The 15934-nt window shown below is 44.1% G+C and overlaps 1 protein-coding gene and 1 long non-coding RNA gene across 4 annotated transcripts in view; both read left to right on the forward strand.

Annotated features, from left to right (window-relative positions):
* Positions 1-15934, forward strand: part of C6H20orf194 (chromosome 6 C20orf194 homolog) — a 137477-nt gene that overhangs the window by 108663 nt on the left and 12880 nt on the right. For all 3 annotated transcript variants that reach the window (XM_027421772.2, XM_027421773.2, XM_027421774.2), the window contains 2 exons: positions 5713-5750; positions 14109-14244. In XM_027421772.2, coding sequence (XP_027277573.1) covers positions 5713-5750; positions 14109-14244 — 174 coding nt within the window. The remainder of the gene's footprint in view (positions 1-5712; positions 5751-14108; positions 14245-15934) is intronic.
* LOC113836395 lies at positions 814-3215 on the forward strand. Its single transcript, XR_003486521.2, has 2 exons — positions 814-1495; positions 2976-3215. It is a non-coding gene; the product is annotated as an uncharacterized LOC113836395 (long non-coding RNA).

Consider the following 15934-nt stretch of genomic DNA (forward strand, 5'->3'; position numbering starts at 1 on the left):
GAGATCCACCTGCCTCTGCCTCCCGAGTGCTGGGACTAAAGGTGTTCGCCATTACCACCCGTTTTCCCCAACACTTTGTGGGAGTGGAGATCAAAGAGGAACTGAGATCATAGCTTGCACATAAAGAAAAGCAGAAAAGCATGGCAAGGCCAGACATGGTGGTGCATGCCTTTAGTCCCAGGACTCTGGAAGCAGAGGCAGGAGGATTTCTGTGAGTTCAAGGCCATCGGAGTCTACATATTGAGCTCCAGGACAAACAGGACTACATAAAAAGACCCTCAACAACTGAAGGAACCGGCTTCCCTTTTGGCAGCCATAACAGCCGAACATGTGCTTGCCATATACCTGCCTTGGTCACTTAGAGGTCAGATGCCTGTCTTGTGACAAGGAACCAATCAGAAGTTAGCTGGTGGCGCTATGCTTTACGACCCTGGGTGTGCTTTACGGACAAGCGCACAGCAATGACGTAGAGAGCATAGCAACCACCCTGGGAGGGCCTATGAGCCATAACAACCAGTTGACCAATCAACACAGGGCAAGCCCTCCAAGCCTGGAGGCACACCAATCATGAGCCTGTGCGTAAGCCTGTGCGTACCCCTAGACACTCCCCTTACGCTGCCCTATAAGATCTTTGGGGAGACCTTAGGAGCCGTCTTTTTCTAGCCGTCTGCCATGGCGGGTGGGTGAAAGACCCGAGCTAACATGGGGTTAGTTCGTTAAATTACAATAAAGCCTCGTGCAGTTTGCAGCAAGCTCTCGAATCCGCCTGGTGATTGGGGTGACCGCGAACCTGGCCTGAGACCCCGGATACTTGAGTTTTCGGGGGTCTAACATTTTGGGGGCTCGTCCGCGATTTGCGACCACCCTTCACCTGAGTGGATTCGATCTTGGAGGTAAGATGATTCGAGCTCGAAACTTGTATATGTTCAATGTTCTATGTTTCTTGTTTTGTCTCTTGCTGTTTTGTTTGGTGCCATGATTTGTATTTGATCTGCGCAGAATTTGTATTTGTAATTCGGACTTCTGGGGAAGACCCTGAAGTCCTGCCCTGGATGAAAGTCCGAGGGTTGCTTGATTTGATCTGCGCAGAATTTGTAATTTGTATTTGATCTGCGCAGAATTTGTAATTGAACCATAGGGTAAGCAGACTTGCGAGAACCTTGGTTCCACCCTGGATGAAAGTCCAAGGTTTGGTTGTAATTTTGGTTTGGGGCACCATTTCTTTGCCGCGGTTTGTCCTGTCTAATGTTTGTGCTGTCTAATGTGCTGTCATTTGTGTTATGTGTTTCTTAAGCATCTCTTTCTGTCCCACATTGCCCATGCACGTGGCATGCATGGGTCAGGGGTCTTTTCTTGTTGCCCTAAGCACATGGCACGGGAAAGGAGTTCTGCCATGTGTCACGGGTTAGAATGTGTTATGTTGGAGTCCCCCGATGCTGCTTTTCTGAACTCGAACCACTGCTGCAGCCCTTACAGCTGAGCCTGGCCCATGTAGGTGAGTCTTTCCCTATCCCCACTTGCCGGTCCCATGGGTCCCTGCCATTTGCCTAGCTGCCCGGCATTCTTTGTGCTCTACACACATGGTATGCAGGGGGGCCGCAGGAGTCTTTTTCCCACCCCTGTATTGGCCTAGGGTCTGGGGTTACCAGCAGCACCCCTACCCCAGGTCTCTCTGCCTTGAGCCACATGGAGCTAGAGCGTATGAACTTATCTGGCCTGATCCGGACATCTAAATGGCCTTAAAGTTATTAAGAACTATAAAAGGGACTTTGACAAAATTTTTATGTTAACTAAAAAAAAAAATGTAAAAGACTTAAGTAATAAAGAAAAAAATTGTCTAAAAATGTCTAAGAAAGTCAAAAAAATAAAATAAAAGGTTAAAGAGAGTTAAAGCAAATGGTAAAAGTTATAGAGGGTTAAAATAAGTTATAGAAGGTCAGAGAAAAGTTGTCGAAGGTCAGAGAAAAGGTTGTTACAAATTAAAAAAAATGTAAACTGTGCTATGGTTTCTCATGTCTACAAATAAATTTTAAAAATGGTAATATAAGTTAAAATTTTAACCATATTAAGCTGATTTTGTTTTTAAAAAGTCCTGTTTATTTCTCAAGTAAATTATGTATACTTGTTTTAAAAATGTTCTATTTCCTGGTATAAACTTAAGCATGTTAAGCAAAGCAAGTTACGGCCATTTTGTAACTGGTCACATGACTTGACTGGTCGCCATTTTGCTAAAGTTAAAAAAATACTTAAACCGCCATCTTGACTAAAGGTGACCACATGGAAATTAGAGGTACCATCTTAGAAACAAGTTTTCAGTTAAGATTTAAAATGTTAATGCTTCTATATATTACAGAAAGACCTTAAGGGAATTTAAATTTCTTTTTAAAACCAGTTTTCAAATGTTTGTTTTTATTAATGTTTGTACTTAAAGAGCTTCAATTTAGAATTATTTCTAAGCAAAGCCTGACAATGTAAAGTTCTTGTTTTATAAAAGATGCTAATCTGTTACAGTTTGTGTTTTCAGAAGTTAAGTTTAGGATGTTGATAGCACACACCTTTAAGCTCAGGGTGTAGGTGGCACACGCCTTTAAGTTTAAGACATTGGTGGCACACGCCTTTAATCCCAGCATTCAGGAGTAAGGCAGATGGATCTTTATGAGTTCAAGGCCTGCCTGGTCCGGCATATCGAATTCCAGGACAGGCTCCAAAGTCCTGGAAAACCCTGCCTCAGAAAGAAGTTAAGCTACTCTTTAAGGAATATAAGGTAGCTCTATACAGTTTTAAGTTCAGCTGTGCTGTTTCAAACATTTTACTAAGTTAAAACCAGTTACAGTCAGACTAAAAAATTAATTACAAAAAGAAGACTTTACCTAGCCACCTGTGTGCTTCTTGTATGCTTAAGGCAAGTAATTAAAACAGACCTCTAATGCTTCAGAGATCTTCAGAATATGGCATTTAAATTGTTATCTTTAAAGTTTATAATGTCAGACAGACTGCCAGATCCTGACAGTGACCCAAAGTCTCCAAAGAAGATTACGAGGCACCTCAGTTCCTGCACCTGGACCAGTGAGCGAGATGCTCAGATGTGAAACCTGCCGCCTGCCAGAACCTGGCCGAGAATGTGGACAAAGCTGCTGGACACTGGAAAATTGATTGTACCCCTTTGCCTAGACAAAACAAGGTCAGTCTTTTCCATGTCCCTCTTCCACAGAGAGGAAAAAAACTCTCACAGTATAGGCCTGGCGAAGATTGCTGGTCTTTGAGACACCTGCCTCCAGCGGTAATGGAGAATCTTGGGTATGGACTGGCTTCTAACTGGCTTCTGTCACTTTTTAGTAGATTCGGATAAAATATACCCTTCTCAGATCTCTGAAATATTACTGGTTGTCAGCTTGACAGCATCGGGCAGTCAGATCCACTATAGACTAGTCAGTATGTTAGCTGATAAAATAGTAACTATCTACTGTTCAGGCACGAGCTCAAAGTTTTTAAGTTTATTTTGGTTGTCATCTAAGTACAAACTTAAAGGGCTTTTCATCAGGCCAAAGGCACCTCTGTCCAATCCATACCTGGCACTCTGGACAGAAGAAAAATGTACATGCTTATAGCCCAAATCTGTAGTTTTTGCTAAGTATGTTCCTGCTGTTTAAACAGATATCCAGATATCTGCTTTTTCTGCACTGTGGGCTTCAGTAAATAAGTTTTAACCTCTGTTCCTAGTTTAAACATGTCTTAAACAGGTTTCTGCTTCTGGCTGACATCTGAGTATCAGTTGCTAACTACAGGCTGTTCTAAGTAGACTGCGAGCCCTAGACTTGCTATGGATGTGAACCAGTTCAGCTGATATGGACACCCCCTGTCTCTGCAACAGTGTCTGCTAACCAGAAGCCCCTAATAAATTCCCCATTGCCTAAATTCCTTTTTGCTTTTGACTAGCATTTCAACCTTCTGGGGTCCCTAACTTCGTCCCAAAGTCAGCAGGAAGCAGTTTGGAAAAGAATTTCGCCGTCCATTTTCCCTGGTTAAAATGCTAAGTCAAAAGGAACTCCCTTGCATGGGGATGACAGTATCTATCACTCCCTGATGGGGATGCTAGAGAGACAGCAATTCCATGATTGGAATTTACAAAAAAGAAAATGGGGGAATGAAGGAACCGGCTTCCCTTTTGGCAGCCATAACAGCCGAACATGTGCTTGCCATATACCTGCCTTGGTCACTTAGAGGTCAGATGCCTGTCTTGTGACAAGGAACCAATCAGAAGTTAGCTGGTGGCGCTATGCTTTACGACCCTGGGTGTGCTTTACGGACAAGCGCACAGCAATGACGTAGAGAGCATAGCAACCACCCTGGGAGGGCCTATGAGCCATAACAACCAGTTGACCAATCAACACAGGGCAAGCCCTCCAAGCCTGGAGGCACACCAATCATGAGCCTGTGCGTACCCCTAGACACTCCCCTTACGCTGCCCTATAAGATCTTTGGGGAGACCTTAGGAGCCGTCTTTTTCTAGCCGTCTGCCATGGCGGGTGGGTGAAAGACCCGAGCTAACATGGGGTTAGTTCGTTAAATTACAATAAAGCCTCGTGCAGTTTGCAGCAAGCTCTCGAATCCGCCTGGTGATTGGGGTGACCGCGAACCTGGCCTGAGACCCCGGATACTTGAGTTTTCGGGGGTCTAACACAACAACAATAAAAAGAAAGATGAAGGAGAAGGAGGAAAGAAGGAAAAGAAAAGCATGATGGTGCTAACAAGATGGTGGCTGAGCACATGTACAGGCATACTCACACTAACATAGAAACAAAAGAATAAATAGAGCTGGAGAGATGGCTCAGGGGATAAGAGCACTGACTGTTCTTCCAGAGGTTCTGAGTTCAATTCCCAGCAGCCACATGGTGGCTGACAACCATCTCTAATTTGATCTGGTGCCCTCTTCTAGTATGCACTGTATACATGATAAATAAATAAATAAATAAATAAATAAATCTAAAAAACTAAATAACTTTACAAATAAAACAAAACCATGGAAGCTTTGACACTGAAGGCCCCTAGTAGAGTTTGATGGCTATAACTGATAACATTTTCCTTCACTCAAAAAAGCATCTTTTATTTTTAGAAAGATTTATTTTTATGTGTATGTGTGTTTTACCTACATTTAAGTATGCATACCACATGTACACAGTGTCCATGGAGGCTAGAAGAGGATGTGGGAAATCATGGAACTAGAATTATATCTGCCTGTGAGCTGCCACCTAGGTGCTAGGAATCCAACCTGGGTCCTCTGGACAAACAGTCTATGTTCTTAACCTCTGAGCCACCTCTCCAGTCCCAGCAGTGTATTTTTCTAAAAGACCGGCTTGGGCTGAGGTTGTTTTTTATTTGTCTGTTTAGTTTTTGTTTGTTTGTTTGTTTATTGGTGTTTCAAGACAGAGTTCCTCGTTGTAGCTCTGGCTGTCCTGGAACTTACTCTGTACACCAGGCTAGCCTGGAACTCAATAGAGATTCACCTCCCTCTGCCTTCTGAGTGCCCAACTGCTATGTAGGAATTTCTATGGGACATTAACTTCAGTGCAAAGCTATGAATGTCTTGGATAACTATTGCTCTCTCAGTGCTCATTTCCATCTGGCACTTGCATGATCAGATTCATACTTTTGTGGGAAATAATGATGACTGAAATAAATGGTTTTGAAATACGTTTTTTTTTTTCTCTTTAGATTTCTCTTTCCCAAATGTCTTGACCAGTGTTCACAAGGTAAGCAGTGTGTTTTACTTCCTGTTTATATGCCCATCTCACTCTGTTCAGATACAGTTGGTTTTTCTCAATCTACAACGTACAAAATTGGTCCAGGGAAAACTTTGACGACTTCCTTGTGTCTGCTGGGTAGACACACATGCTCAGAAACTTTTCTTTTGATGCACTAGCTCCCCCAGCAGCAGCACACCTGCCCTAGCCTTGCTGCTGATGAACTGTAAATGGAACCTCTGGATCAACAAGGTCATCAGGAGTCCTGGAGAGCCAGAATAAATTATAAATTGCCTGCAGTGATGCTGAGATACTTAGGGCTATCAGGGGATATGCATGGGGGAGGGGCGGCTGCCTGGGGATATGCTTGGGGGGGTGAGCTTCCTGGGGGAGTGAGGGGGCTGACCGGGGATATGCTTAGGAGGTGAGCTTCCTGAATCAGCACAGTGAGCATCTGGTAGAAGAAAACAGTTCCCTGTCCCCAGCATACTTGTGCCCTGCTGATCCCTTTGCCAGTCCACAGGGACAACAGAAAACAACACACCAGAGCTGTCTTGGCAGGCAGCTGAGCTGGCATGCCAAGCATGAGGCCAAGGAGGAATGTTGTTGTTGAACTTGGTATACCAGGTGGTAGCAGTCCCCCTTTGCTCTTTTGAGACAGAATCTCATGAATTCCCACCTGGCTTCAAGTCACTAAGTTGCTATGTAGCACAGGCTAGTCTTGAACTCCTGACCCTCCTGCTTCTACCTCCCAAGTGCTGGATTAGTATAAGCTGTCATGCTTGCCTTCAGTAGCAGAAAAATGGAATGAAGGTTGTTTGGGTCCCTCCATAATGCCGAATCCATATGGATTGGATTAGGTTGGGTTAGTAGGACCTGCTGACAAAGTAATCGTAGGGCATAAATTGGAAAAGATCTATTCAGAATGGCTCTGCTTTCTACTTCAGGGGATTAGGAAAGCTGAAGATAGCTGTCCTTGAATAGAAAGCACAAGAGAGACACTGGAACAGGAGATAATATGGGAGGCGGGAGGCTTTCTGGTCCTTGGTTCTAGGCTTCAAAGCCAGGAGCAAAAACAAAAGCCAATATCCAGATGTGAAGTTGTAGAAGTTAGAAGGCCAGAGATGTGAAGGGATTAGAAAATCCCAGAGACAGAAGATGAAGCAGGAGAAGCAGAGCTTCAGATGTCAAGAACAGAAAAATCAGCCATGTTTAATGTTGCAGAGACCTCAAGGGAAGGACAATTTAAATACAAAACAAACAAAAATATTAGTTTTGCAAGTGTGAAGGGCACTAGTGTCCTCAACAGGAATGTCTGAAGAGACTGAGTTAGTACAGCAGGTGGATCTCTGTGTAGAAGTCAGACATAGTAAGTTCCAGGCCAATCCTGGGCTATAAAGACCCTGTCTGAAAGAAACAGAACTGCAATTTTTTTTCAGAGGGTAGCAGTGGCAGACTGAGTAGTAGGTTGTATAGTGGGTTGTATAGACTGGGTTGTATAGTGAGACTGTCTTCCTGTGTGAGTGTGAGAGTGTGTGTGTGATTGACACAGGATATCTCTGTAGCCCTGGCTGGCCTGGAACTCACAGAGACCCTCCTACCTCTGCCTACCAAGTGCTGTCATTAAAGGAGTGTGCCACTACACCTGGGTGAGGCCCTGTCGTCCTTCCTTTTCCTTCCTTTCTTCCTTCATCCCTTTCTCCCTTTTCTCTTTTTCTTTCTCAGTTTTTTAAGACAGGGTCTCTCTGTGTAGCCTTGGCTGTCCTAGAACTTGCTTTATAGACCAGGCTGTGCTGGCACTCATGGAGATCCATCCAGTGCTTCTGCCTCCTGAGTGCTGGGATTAAAGACATGCTGCCAGGCAACACCCTGTGGTTTGCTGAAAAATAAGCCTGAGGACTGAGAAGGCCACTAGTCTTGATAGAGGAAGTCTGAGAGATTCCTAGAGCTAACAGTTGAGAAATAAAGGCTGACTCAGACAGTGATAACTTCCAAGAAAATGGAGAAAGTGTTTGGTTGGCTGGTAGTACTTGCTGAACAAACTGGGTCCGGTGGCTCATGCTTATAATCCAAGCATTCAGGAGGCTGAAGCAGGAGAATTATCACAGGTTCCAGGCTTGGCTGTGGAGTAAGATTACATCTCAAAAAACAAAACAGCCAAGCTGATGGTGGTGCCCGCCATTAATCCCAGCACTTAGGAGGCAGAAGCAGGTGGATCTCTGAGTTCAAGGCCAGCCTGATCTACAGATTGAGTTCCAGGACAGCCAGAGCTGTTACACAGAGAAACCCTGTCTTGAAAAACAAACTAACAAAAGTGGAACAAATCAACCTACAAAAAGCGTGTTGACCGTCCTTGACCCTTCCTTCTTCCTGTCAGTGTTGGAGCCTCTCTCCTCAGCATCTTCCACTTTTCTTTGTGACACATAAGTACAGACAGTTAGGTTCCCCTGACAGAGAGTCTTGAGGAAATGATCTGTCTTCATCACCCATGAACCTGGAGCAGCCCTGGGCAGCTATCTCTCAATGAGAAAACCTTTTTTAGTGTTCATCCTTCCAGGCTGAGACAGGCTGTGGCTGTCCTGGAACTTTGTGTATAGACCAGGCTAGCCTCACAAAGATCCATCTGCCTCTGCCTCTCTAGTGCTGGATTAAAGACGTGCACTGCCACATACCCCATATTCTGCCCCACTGAGTGTCAAGGAACTCAGGAATTGTAGTACCCTGGTAAATTATCTTCCATTTGTATCTGGGCCTTCAGGACTCTGAACTGGCTGACTTGGCTTGCCTTGTATAGGCGGGAGATCAAAAAACAAAAATGAAACAAGTGTCTCCCTTCTCGTGAGAGATTCGGAGACTGTCTTGGAAGGGGGGATCTGTAACCAGGAGACAAGTTCTTCATGTCCTGAAGGAACTTATTGCCCCTTTGTTCATGGCTCAGGCTCCCTGGTTCTCCCCCAGCCCCAACAACCAGGGACCATTTTACAGTGAGAAAGGACTGTGTTGTAGCCCGAGGTGACATGTCTTACGTACGGAAACCTGAGTGACAGGGAGCAGTTTCTGTGCTTACTGTTCTGCAGCATTTAATGCCAGCAGAGACTCATCATAATGCTGACTCAAAGCAAATGAAGGTGTTTTGCCTGCTTGGTTTTAGAAGTGTGCATAGAGAAAAGAAGGTAGTTTCTGGGCTGCTGAAAGCCTTTAGCCCAGTCTAGGGTAACAGACAGCAAAGGTGTTTCTCTGTTCTTGCGAACAGGCCAAGCTAGACTGCCTGCCTATAGCCTAGCTTGGTCAGTCTTGGTGTTCACTTTTGAAACAGAGCAGAAAGAACTTCTGGCCCTAATAAGGTGGAACTCCTCACTGTGGCTTGTTTGGCCTGCGTGCCAGACTAGGGCTCTCCTTGCCTCTCAGATGGCATTTCCTCTTGGCAAGTGGCAGTTTACATAGCTGGACTAAGGAATGCTGGAGATAATCCTTTTGCTATGGAGTAAAGTCCTTTTTCTGTACCCAGTTCCTGACCTAGCATCCCATCCCTACAAAATTAGTCTATACAGTACACTATAGCAAGCAGAACATTAGACAGGGTTCATCTAATAGAGCCCCACAACCTGGGCAAGAAAAGGGGCAGGCCAGGACTGTGCCTGTGACCCTGGCACACATGACTGGGAAGGGCAGGTCTATACTAGTGTGGTTTGCCTCTTTTGGCTGAGGAAATGTCATAGTCTCCAGGCGTCTACAGATCTGCTGGCTTTTCCTGCCTCCTCACTACAAGGCCCATCATACTGTTCTTTTCTTCTGCCCATGGTAACCTCACAGTTACCTTACAGGGTCTGGCTCCCTTGTCTGTCAATCCTAGAATGTCCTGAGACTTCAGGGATTCCATCTGCTTGTATTTGGTGCCACATTTTGGGTATGGCCTTCTGACCTCCACTTATTCTGTTTCCAAAGGCTCCCATGGCTTCCTGTGACTGCACCAAGGTGTGGATGTAGATCTGGCATCAGGTTTTCTAGGCCAGGCCATGATGTTACTCTGCAGCCTCCATAGTGACCTTCTAAATATAGTGTCGATACACAGGCACCACCAGTGCCCCCTCATTCGGAGGCGTCTCTGTCACTGGCAGAGGAAAGTCTATCTTAACATGAAAGGTTTTGGATGGAAAGGGCATATGAGTAGTCTTTGGAGTGTGAGCCTTTTAAAATAAAAGAAATACGCTGTAGAGATAGTTCAGTGGTAAGAGCACTTGCTACTCTCCATAGGAACCAAGTTTGGTTCCCAGCATCCATTTGGTGGGGCTCACAACCATCTGTAACTGCCCGGATACAACACCTTCTGGCTTCCGTGAGCACTGCACACATGAAACACACACACACATGCACGCATGCACACAGGCGCGCGCACATTAATTTAAAAATTAAAAGAGAGGCCAGAGAGCTGGCTCAGTAGTTACTAGCACTCATTGCTCTTGTAGAGGTACCAGCTTCAGTTGCCAGAGCCTCCATGGTGGCGCCCAACCTCCTCTAACTCCAGTTCCAGGGACCTAACATCTGGCTTTTTTGGGCTCCTGCATACACCTGGTGCACATAAATTCATGCAGGGGCATACACTTAAACGAAAACCTTTCAAAATATAAAATGGCGGTGGCTGGAGAGATGACTCTGGTTAACAGTACGACTGCTCTTCCAGAGGACCCAGGTTCATTTCCCAGCACCCACCCATGTGGCAGTTCACAACTGTCTATAACTCCAAGATTTGACACCCTCACACAGACATACATGCAGTTAAAAACACCAATGCACATTAAAATACATTTTTAAATGTGTGTGTGTGTGGTGTGTGAGAGAAAAACCCCATCTTGGGGAGGGGGAGGTGACTGTTCTTGAGAGGACTTGGGTTAGATTTCCAGCACCCACATGGTGGCTCACCATCATCTGTAACTCCAGTTACAAGGGATCCTTCACCCTTTTCCGACCTCTGCAGGCACCAGTTATGCACATAGTACATATACATACATGCAAGTGAAATAAATATGTCTTTTTAAAATATAAAAAGCACAATATTCTTGAAGCAGAAATTTTACACATAGATTGGATATTTTATGTTTATTTATTTATTTATTTGCTTATTTTGTTTTGGGAGACAGGGTTTCTCTGTGTAGCTTTGGAGCTTGTCCTGGAACTCACTCTGTAGACCAGACTAGCCTGGAACTCACAGAGATCTGCCTCCCGAGTGCTGGGATTAAAGGCATGCACCACCACTGCCCAATTTTGTTAGCCACTTTTTGTAAATACTTTATTTATTTTTATTTCATGTGCATTGTTATTGCCTCCATGTTTGTCTGTGTTTACCTGGAACAGGAGTTACAGACAATCTTTAAGTGCTATGTGGGTTGCTGGGGACTGAACCCAGGTCCAGGTCCTCTGGAAGAGCAGCCAGTGCTCTTAACCACTGAACCATCTCTCCAGCCCCTTTGTTAGCCATTTTTTAAAAAAGACTTTACTTATTATGTATACAACATTCTGCTTCTATGTACATCTGTACACCAGAAGAGGGCACCAGATCATATAATGGATGGTTGTGAGCCACCATGTGGTTGCTGGGAATTGAACTCAGGACCTCTGGAAGAGCAGTCAGTGCTCTTAACCTCTGAGCCATCTCTCCAACCCCCTTGTTAGCCATTTTTTAAAGAGTCCTTTTCAGAGATACACAGTGAAATACTTTTAGATGAAATATTTAGATTTATGAGATTGGCTTCAAAAAAATCATGCAGTAGGTACCAGGACCTGGCCACCTGGATCTTAGAAACCTGACTTGGGTAAGGAGAGAAAGAGGAAAGAACAGATAAACATACAGAAAAGCTGGGATCTGGTGGCCATGAGTTCTGACAGACATTCACTAGCAACCAAGATACTCAGATCTTTTATTGTATACAGCTGAAGGAGGAGGTGGGCTAGTTAACGTTGGTAGGAGCACCCTACAGAAGCAATTTGAGGCTACAGTCAACTTTTTAATTAATGATTAATCTTTTGTAACAGCCATACTTGGGCCAGAGGAAGACTTTGCCATTCCCCTGAACCTGACCCACAGAAGGCCTGTCATTCTCTTGGGTCTGAGGCATTGGGTTCCTCAGCATGGCCATGTTCAAGTCACTGACACACATTCACTCAGGATTTCTTCAGCTCCCCACAGTGGAGAGAGGAGCAAGAGATGGGCAAGGGTCAGGTATAGACAAAATACAATTAGCTAAGTCTGATAATTTTGTTTTTGTCTGAGACAGGGTTTCTCTAGCCCTGGCTAACCTAGAACTTACTCTGTAGATCAGGCTGGCCTAGAACTCAGAAATCCAACTGCCTCTGCCTTCTGAGTGCTGGGATTAAACGTTTGCACCACCACACCCAGCTAGTGATGATGATGATGATGATTGGTTTTTCAAGACAGGGTTTCTCTGTATAACAGTCCTGGCTGTCCTGGAACTTGCTTTGTAGATCAAGCTGCCTCGAGCTTTCTGAGATCCACCTGCCAATAATTTTTTTTTTTTAAGATTTACTTCTTTATTATGTACCCAGTGTTCTGCCTGCATGTGTGCCTGCCTGACAGAATATGGCACCAGATCTCATTATATATAGATGGTTGTGAGCCACCATGTGGTTCCTGGGATCTTTGGAAGAGCAGCCACTGCTCTTAACCTCTGAGCCATCTCTCCATCCCCTTGATAACTCTTAAAAGCAGAGGATGGGGCTACTATTTTCTAGTTTGGTACATATTTGAATGGTTTCATTGTATTTTATTCTGTGAGTGCTTTGCCTGCATGTGTGTATGTTTGTGTACCATGTGCATGCCTGCTGATGGCTGTGAACCATCATATGCGTGCTGGGAACCCAACTTGGGTCCTATTCAAGAACAGCAAGTGACCTTAGCCACTGAGACATCTCTCTATCATTTCACAATACGATATAAATAAAATTATTGAATAGATAGATCTCTTATAAATTTAAGGCCAGCTTGATCTGCATAGAGTGTTCCAGGACAGCCAAGACTACACAGAAAAACCTGTCTCAAAAAACCAAAATAATAATAATATAATAATAATAATAATAATAAAATTTCACTAAAAATGCAATTAAAGAGGTTCTAGATATGCTCCAGTTGATAGTGCTGAGTTTGATCTCTAACATCCCATAACCCAGTACAAGCCTGTAATCCAGAGCTCCAGAGATATAGGCAGGAGGATCAGAGCTTGAAGGTCAACCTTAGTTACATCGTGATTTCTAGGGTGTCCTACTCCCAAAAGGCAAATAATTTTATAGCAGAAATAGCCTATATCAATAGAAATCTTATAAACTATATTTTTAACTGCGAAAATAAGTACAAATTTGAAAGAAGTATGATTATGCCAGAGTGGGAATAACTTTGCTGCTTACTAAATTCTCCATAGTTTTGTTAATTTACATTTTTATAAAAGTTGTGGAATGGTGTCATTGTTAACCATTGTACAGATTCTTACATTGGCTCCCCCTTTTTACCATGTCACTGTATGAATATCTGTGTCAACACTGATCTTGGGATTATATGACTCTGAAGATATAGTTGTTCAGCACTTAATGTGTAGTGACTGCTTGGTGGTGAATAAATGTCTGTGGTTTGAGCTGCTGAAGGCAGATGGCACCAGTTTCTGATAAGGTTGAATGTAAGGGATTCTGAAAATCTCTTTGATCAAGAACTACAAGTAACAGCCAGAAAATTGAATTAAGAGAAGCTAAATTAGTTTGGGGAACTATGACATGGCTTAGTGGTTAAGGTGCTTCTACCAGGCCTAGATGAGCTGAATTCATTTTCTGTCCCCACATGGAGGATGGAGAGTGCCAACTCATGCCAGTTTTTACAGTGCATGTACACGTAATAAATATGAGAGGGTGAAAAAGAGAATAGCAGTCAGGCTTGGTGGCCCAAACTTATAATCCCAATATGTAGGGTTCTGAGTCAGGATTATTGTGAATTCATGACCACACTGGACTACACAATGGTTTTCAGCAAGCTTAGGCTGCATCTTAGTAAAACCATGTCTCAAAAAGCAAAAGGCCAGCCATGTGGCACATATCTATAATCCTAGCATTCAGGAGGCAGAGGCAGGGAGGTCACAAGTTAAAGTCTGTTCTGGTCTACATAGTTAAGTTCCAGAGCAGCCAGAGCTACAGCGTGAAACCCTGTCTCAAAAACAAAACAAATGCCAAAAAACACAAATACTCTTAAGATGTGGCAGTTCCTGGAAGAGGAAAAAGACAGTCAGTGGAAGGAGCAGAGGCCTACATTTGTGTGATCCTGCAGCCCAGTCAAGATTCTGAAGGCTGATATGTTTTGGTTTTATTCTTCAGGCCTGGTGAATAATGTGGTGTTTACCAGTCACACGGCGGAACAGAGGCACCCTCTCCTTGTTCAGCTGCAGACCCTCATCAGGGCTACCAATCCTACTGCAGCCTTCATTCTTGCAGAAAATGGGATTGTTACAAGGTAAACTTGTGCAGACTTTACTCTTGTGCCCAACTTCTTTTCCAGATATAGCACCTGGGTGGATCACAGGGTCTTTCACTATATCTCAGACACACATGGTAGAAGAGAAGAACTGACTACTGCAGGTGTCCTCTTAGCTCCACATACATGCTCTGATGTGTACACATACACACACACACACACACACACACACACACACACACACACACACACAAATACTAACAGTACTAATAATGAACTGCCATGTATGTAGGTGTTTTGCCTGTGTGTGTGTGTGTGTGTGTGTGTGTGTGTGTGTGCGCGCGCGCGCGTGCGTGCGTGCGTGCGTGCCTGTACACCACATGCATGCCTGGTGCCCACAGGGGGCCAGAAGAGGGTGTCAGAGTCCCAGAAACTACAGTTATTGGTGATTGTGACCTACCTGTTGGGTGCTGGGAATTAAACCAGGGTCCTTTGTAAGACCAGCCAGTGCTCTTAACTGCTAATCCATCTCTCTAGCCCTGTTTTTGTTTGTTTGACATGGGGTCCCTCTTTGCAGCCCTGGCTTACTTAGAACTCAAGAGAGATCCTCCTGCCTCTGCTTATGAGACTCTGGGATTAAAGTCAATCCCCACCACTCCCTTCTTAACTAAAGTAAATTAACTCTATTATATAAAGATAATCAAGAGAACCCCATCTATCACCTTCCTATAATGTTTTGAGATATTTTGTTACTTTGTTTTGACAGATTCTTTCTCAAACATTGAAGAATAGAAGCCAGGACTGTCTCCAGTGGTCCATGTGCTAAGATGTGAGAGAGATGGCATAGAGAATACAGAAAAATGACTCCTGGGCGTTGGTGGTGCACACCTTTAACCCCAGTACTTGGGAGGCAGAGGCAGGCAGATCCTGGTCTACAAATTCGAGTTCCAGGACAGCCAGGACTGTTACACAGAGAAACCCTGTCTCAAAATTTAAAAAGAAAAAAGAAAAAAAAGCTCTCTTTACTTCAAGGTCTTGGTCCACACTGCAAACTAAGAATAGAGAATTTGCAAGAGAGAAAAAGTGCTCATTATATAACTATGATTTGCTCTGCTGGCATACTCAAAGGAATATAATACAATCATTTCAGTTTTTCAAACCATATAAATTTTTGCATTTAAAAAAATGCTGGAGGGCTGGGCAATGGTGGCATACTCCTTTAATCCCAGCACTGGGGAGGCAGAGACAGGCGGATCTCTGTGAGTTCCAGGCCAGCCTGGTCTACAGAGAGAGTTTTTGGACAGGCTCCAAAGTTACAGAGAAACCCTGTCTCAGAAAAAAAAAAAATGCTGGGCATGATGTACACTCATGAGTCCCCAGCATTTGGGAAGCCAAGATGAATTCAAATTCAAACCAGTCTGGGCTACAACCGAGAACCTTGTCTTAAAAACAAAAACCAGCTGAGGGGCAGGCAGGTTGGCTCAGCAGGCAAGAGCACTTGCTACCTAGCTGGGCAGTCTTGAGTTTGATCCCTGAAATACACATTGTAAATGAGAGAACTGACTCCTACAGCTGTCCTCTGACTTCCACACATAACCATGGCCACACATGTACACATACTTTAAGCAGCATTGGGGAGATTCTTCTCTGTGGGCATGTGTATGGAAGCCAGAGGTCAACTTCAGGTGTACATTCACCAAAAAAAAAAAAAAAAAAAAAAGTAAAAAAA

The sequence above is a fragment of the Cricetulus griseus genome, chromosome 6, assembly GCF_003668045.3.
Source record: "Cricetulus griseus strain 17A/GY chromosome 6, alternate assembly CriGri-PICRH-1.0, whole genome shotgun sequence".
In the NCBI taxonomy this organism is placed as follows: Eukaryota; Metazoa; Chordata; class Mammalia; order Rodentia; family Cricetidae; genus Cricetulus; species Cricetulus griseus.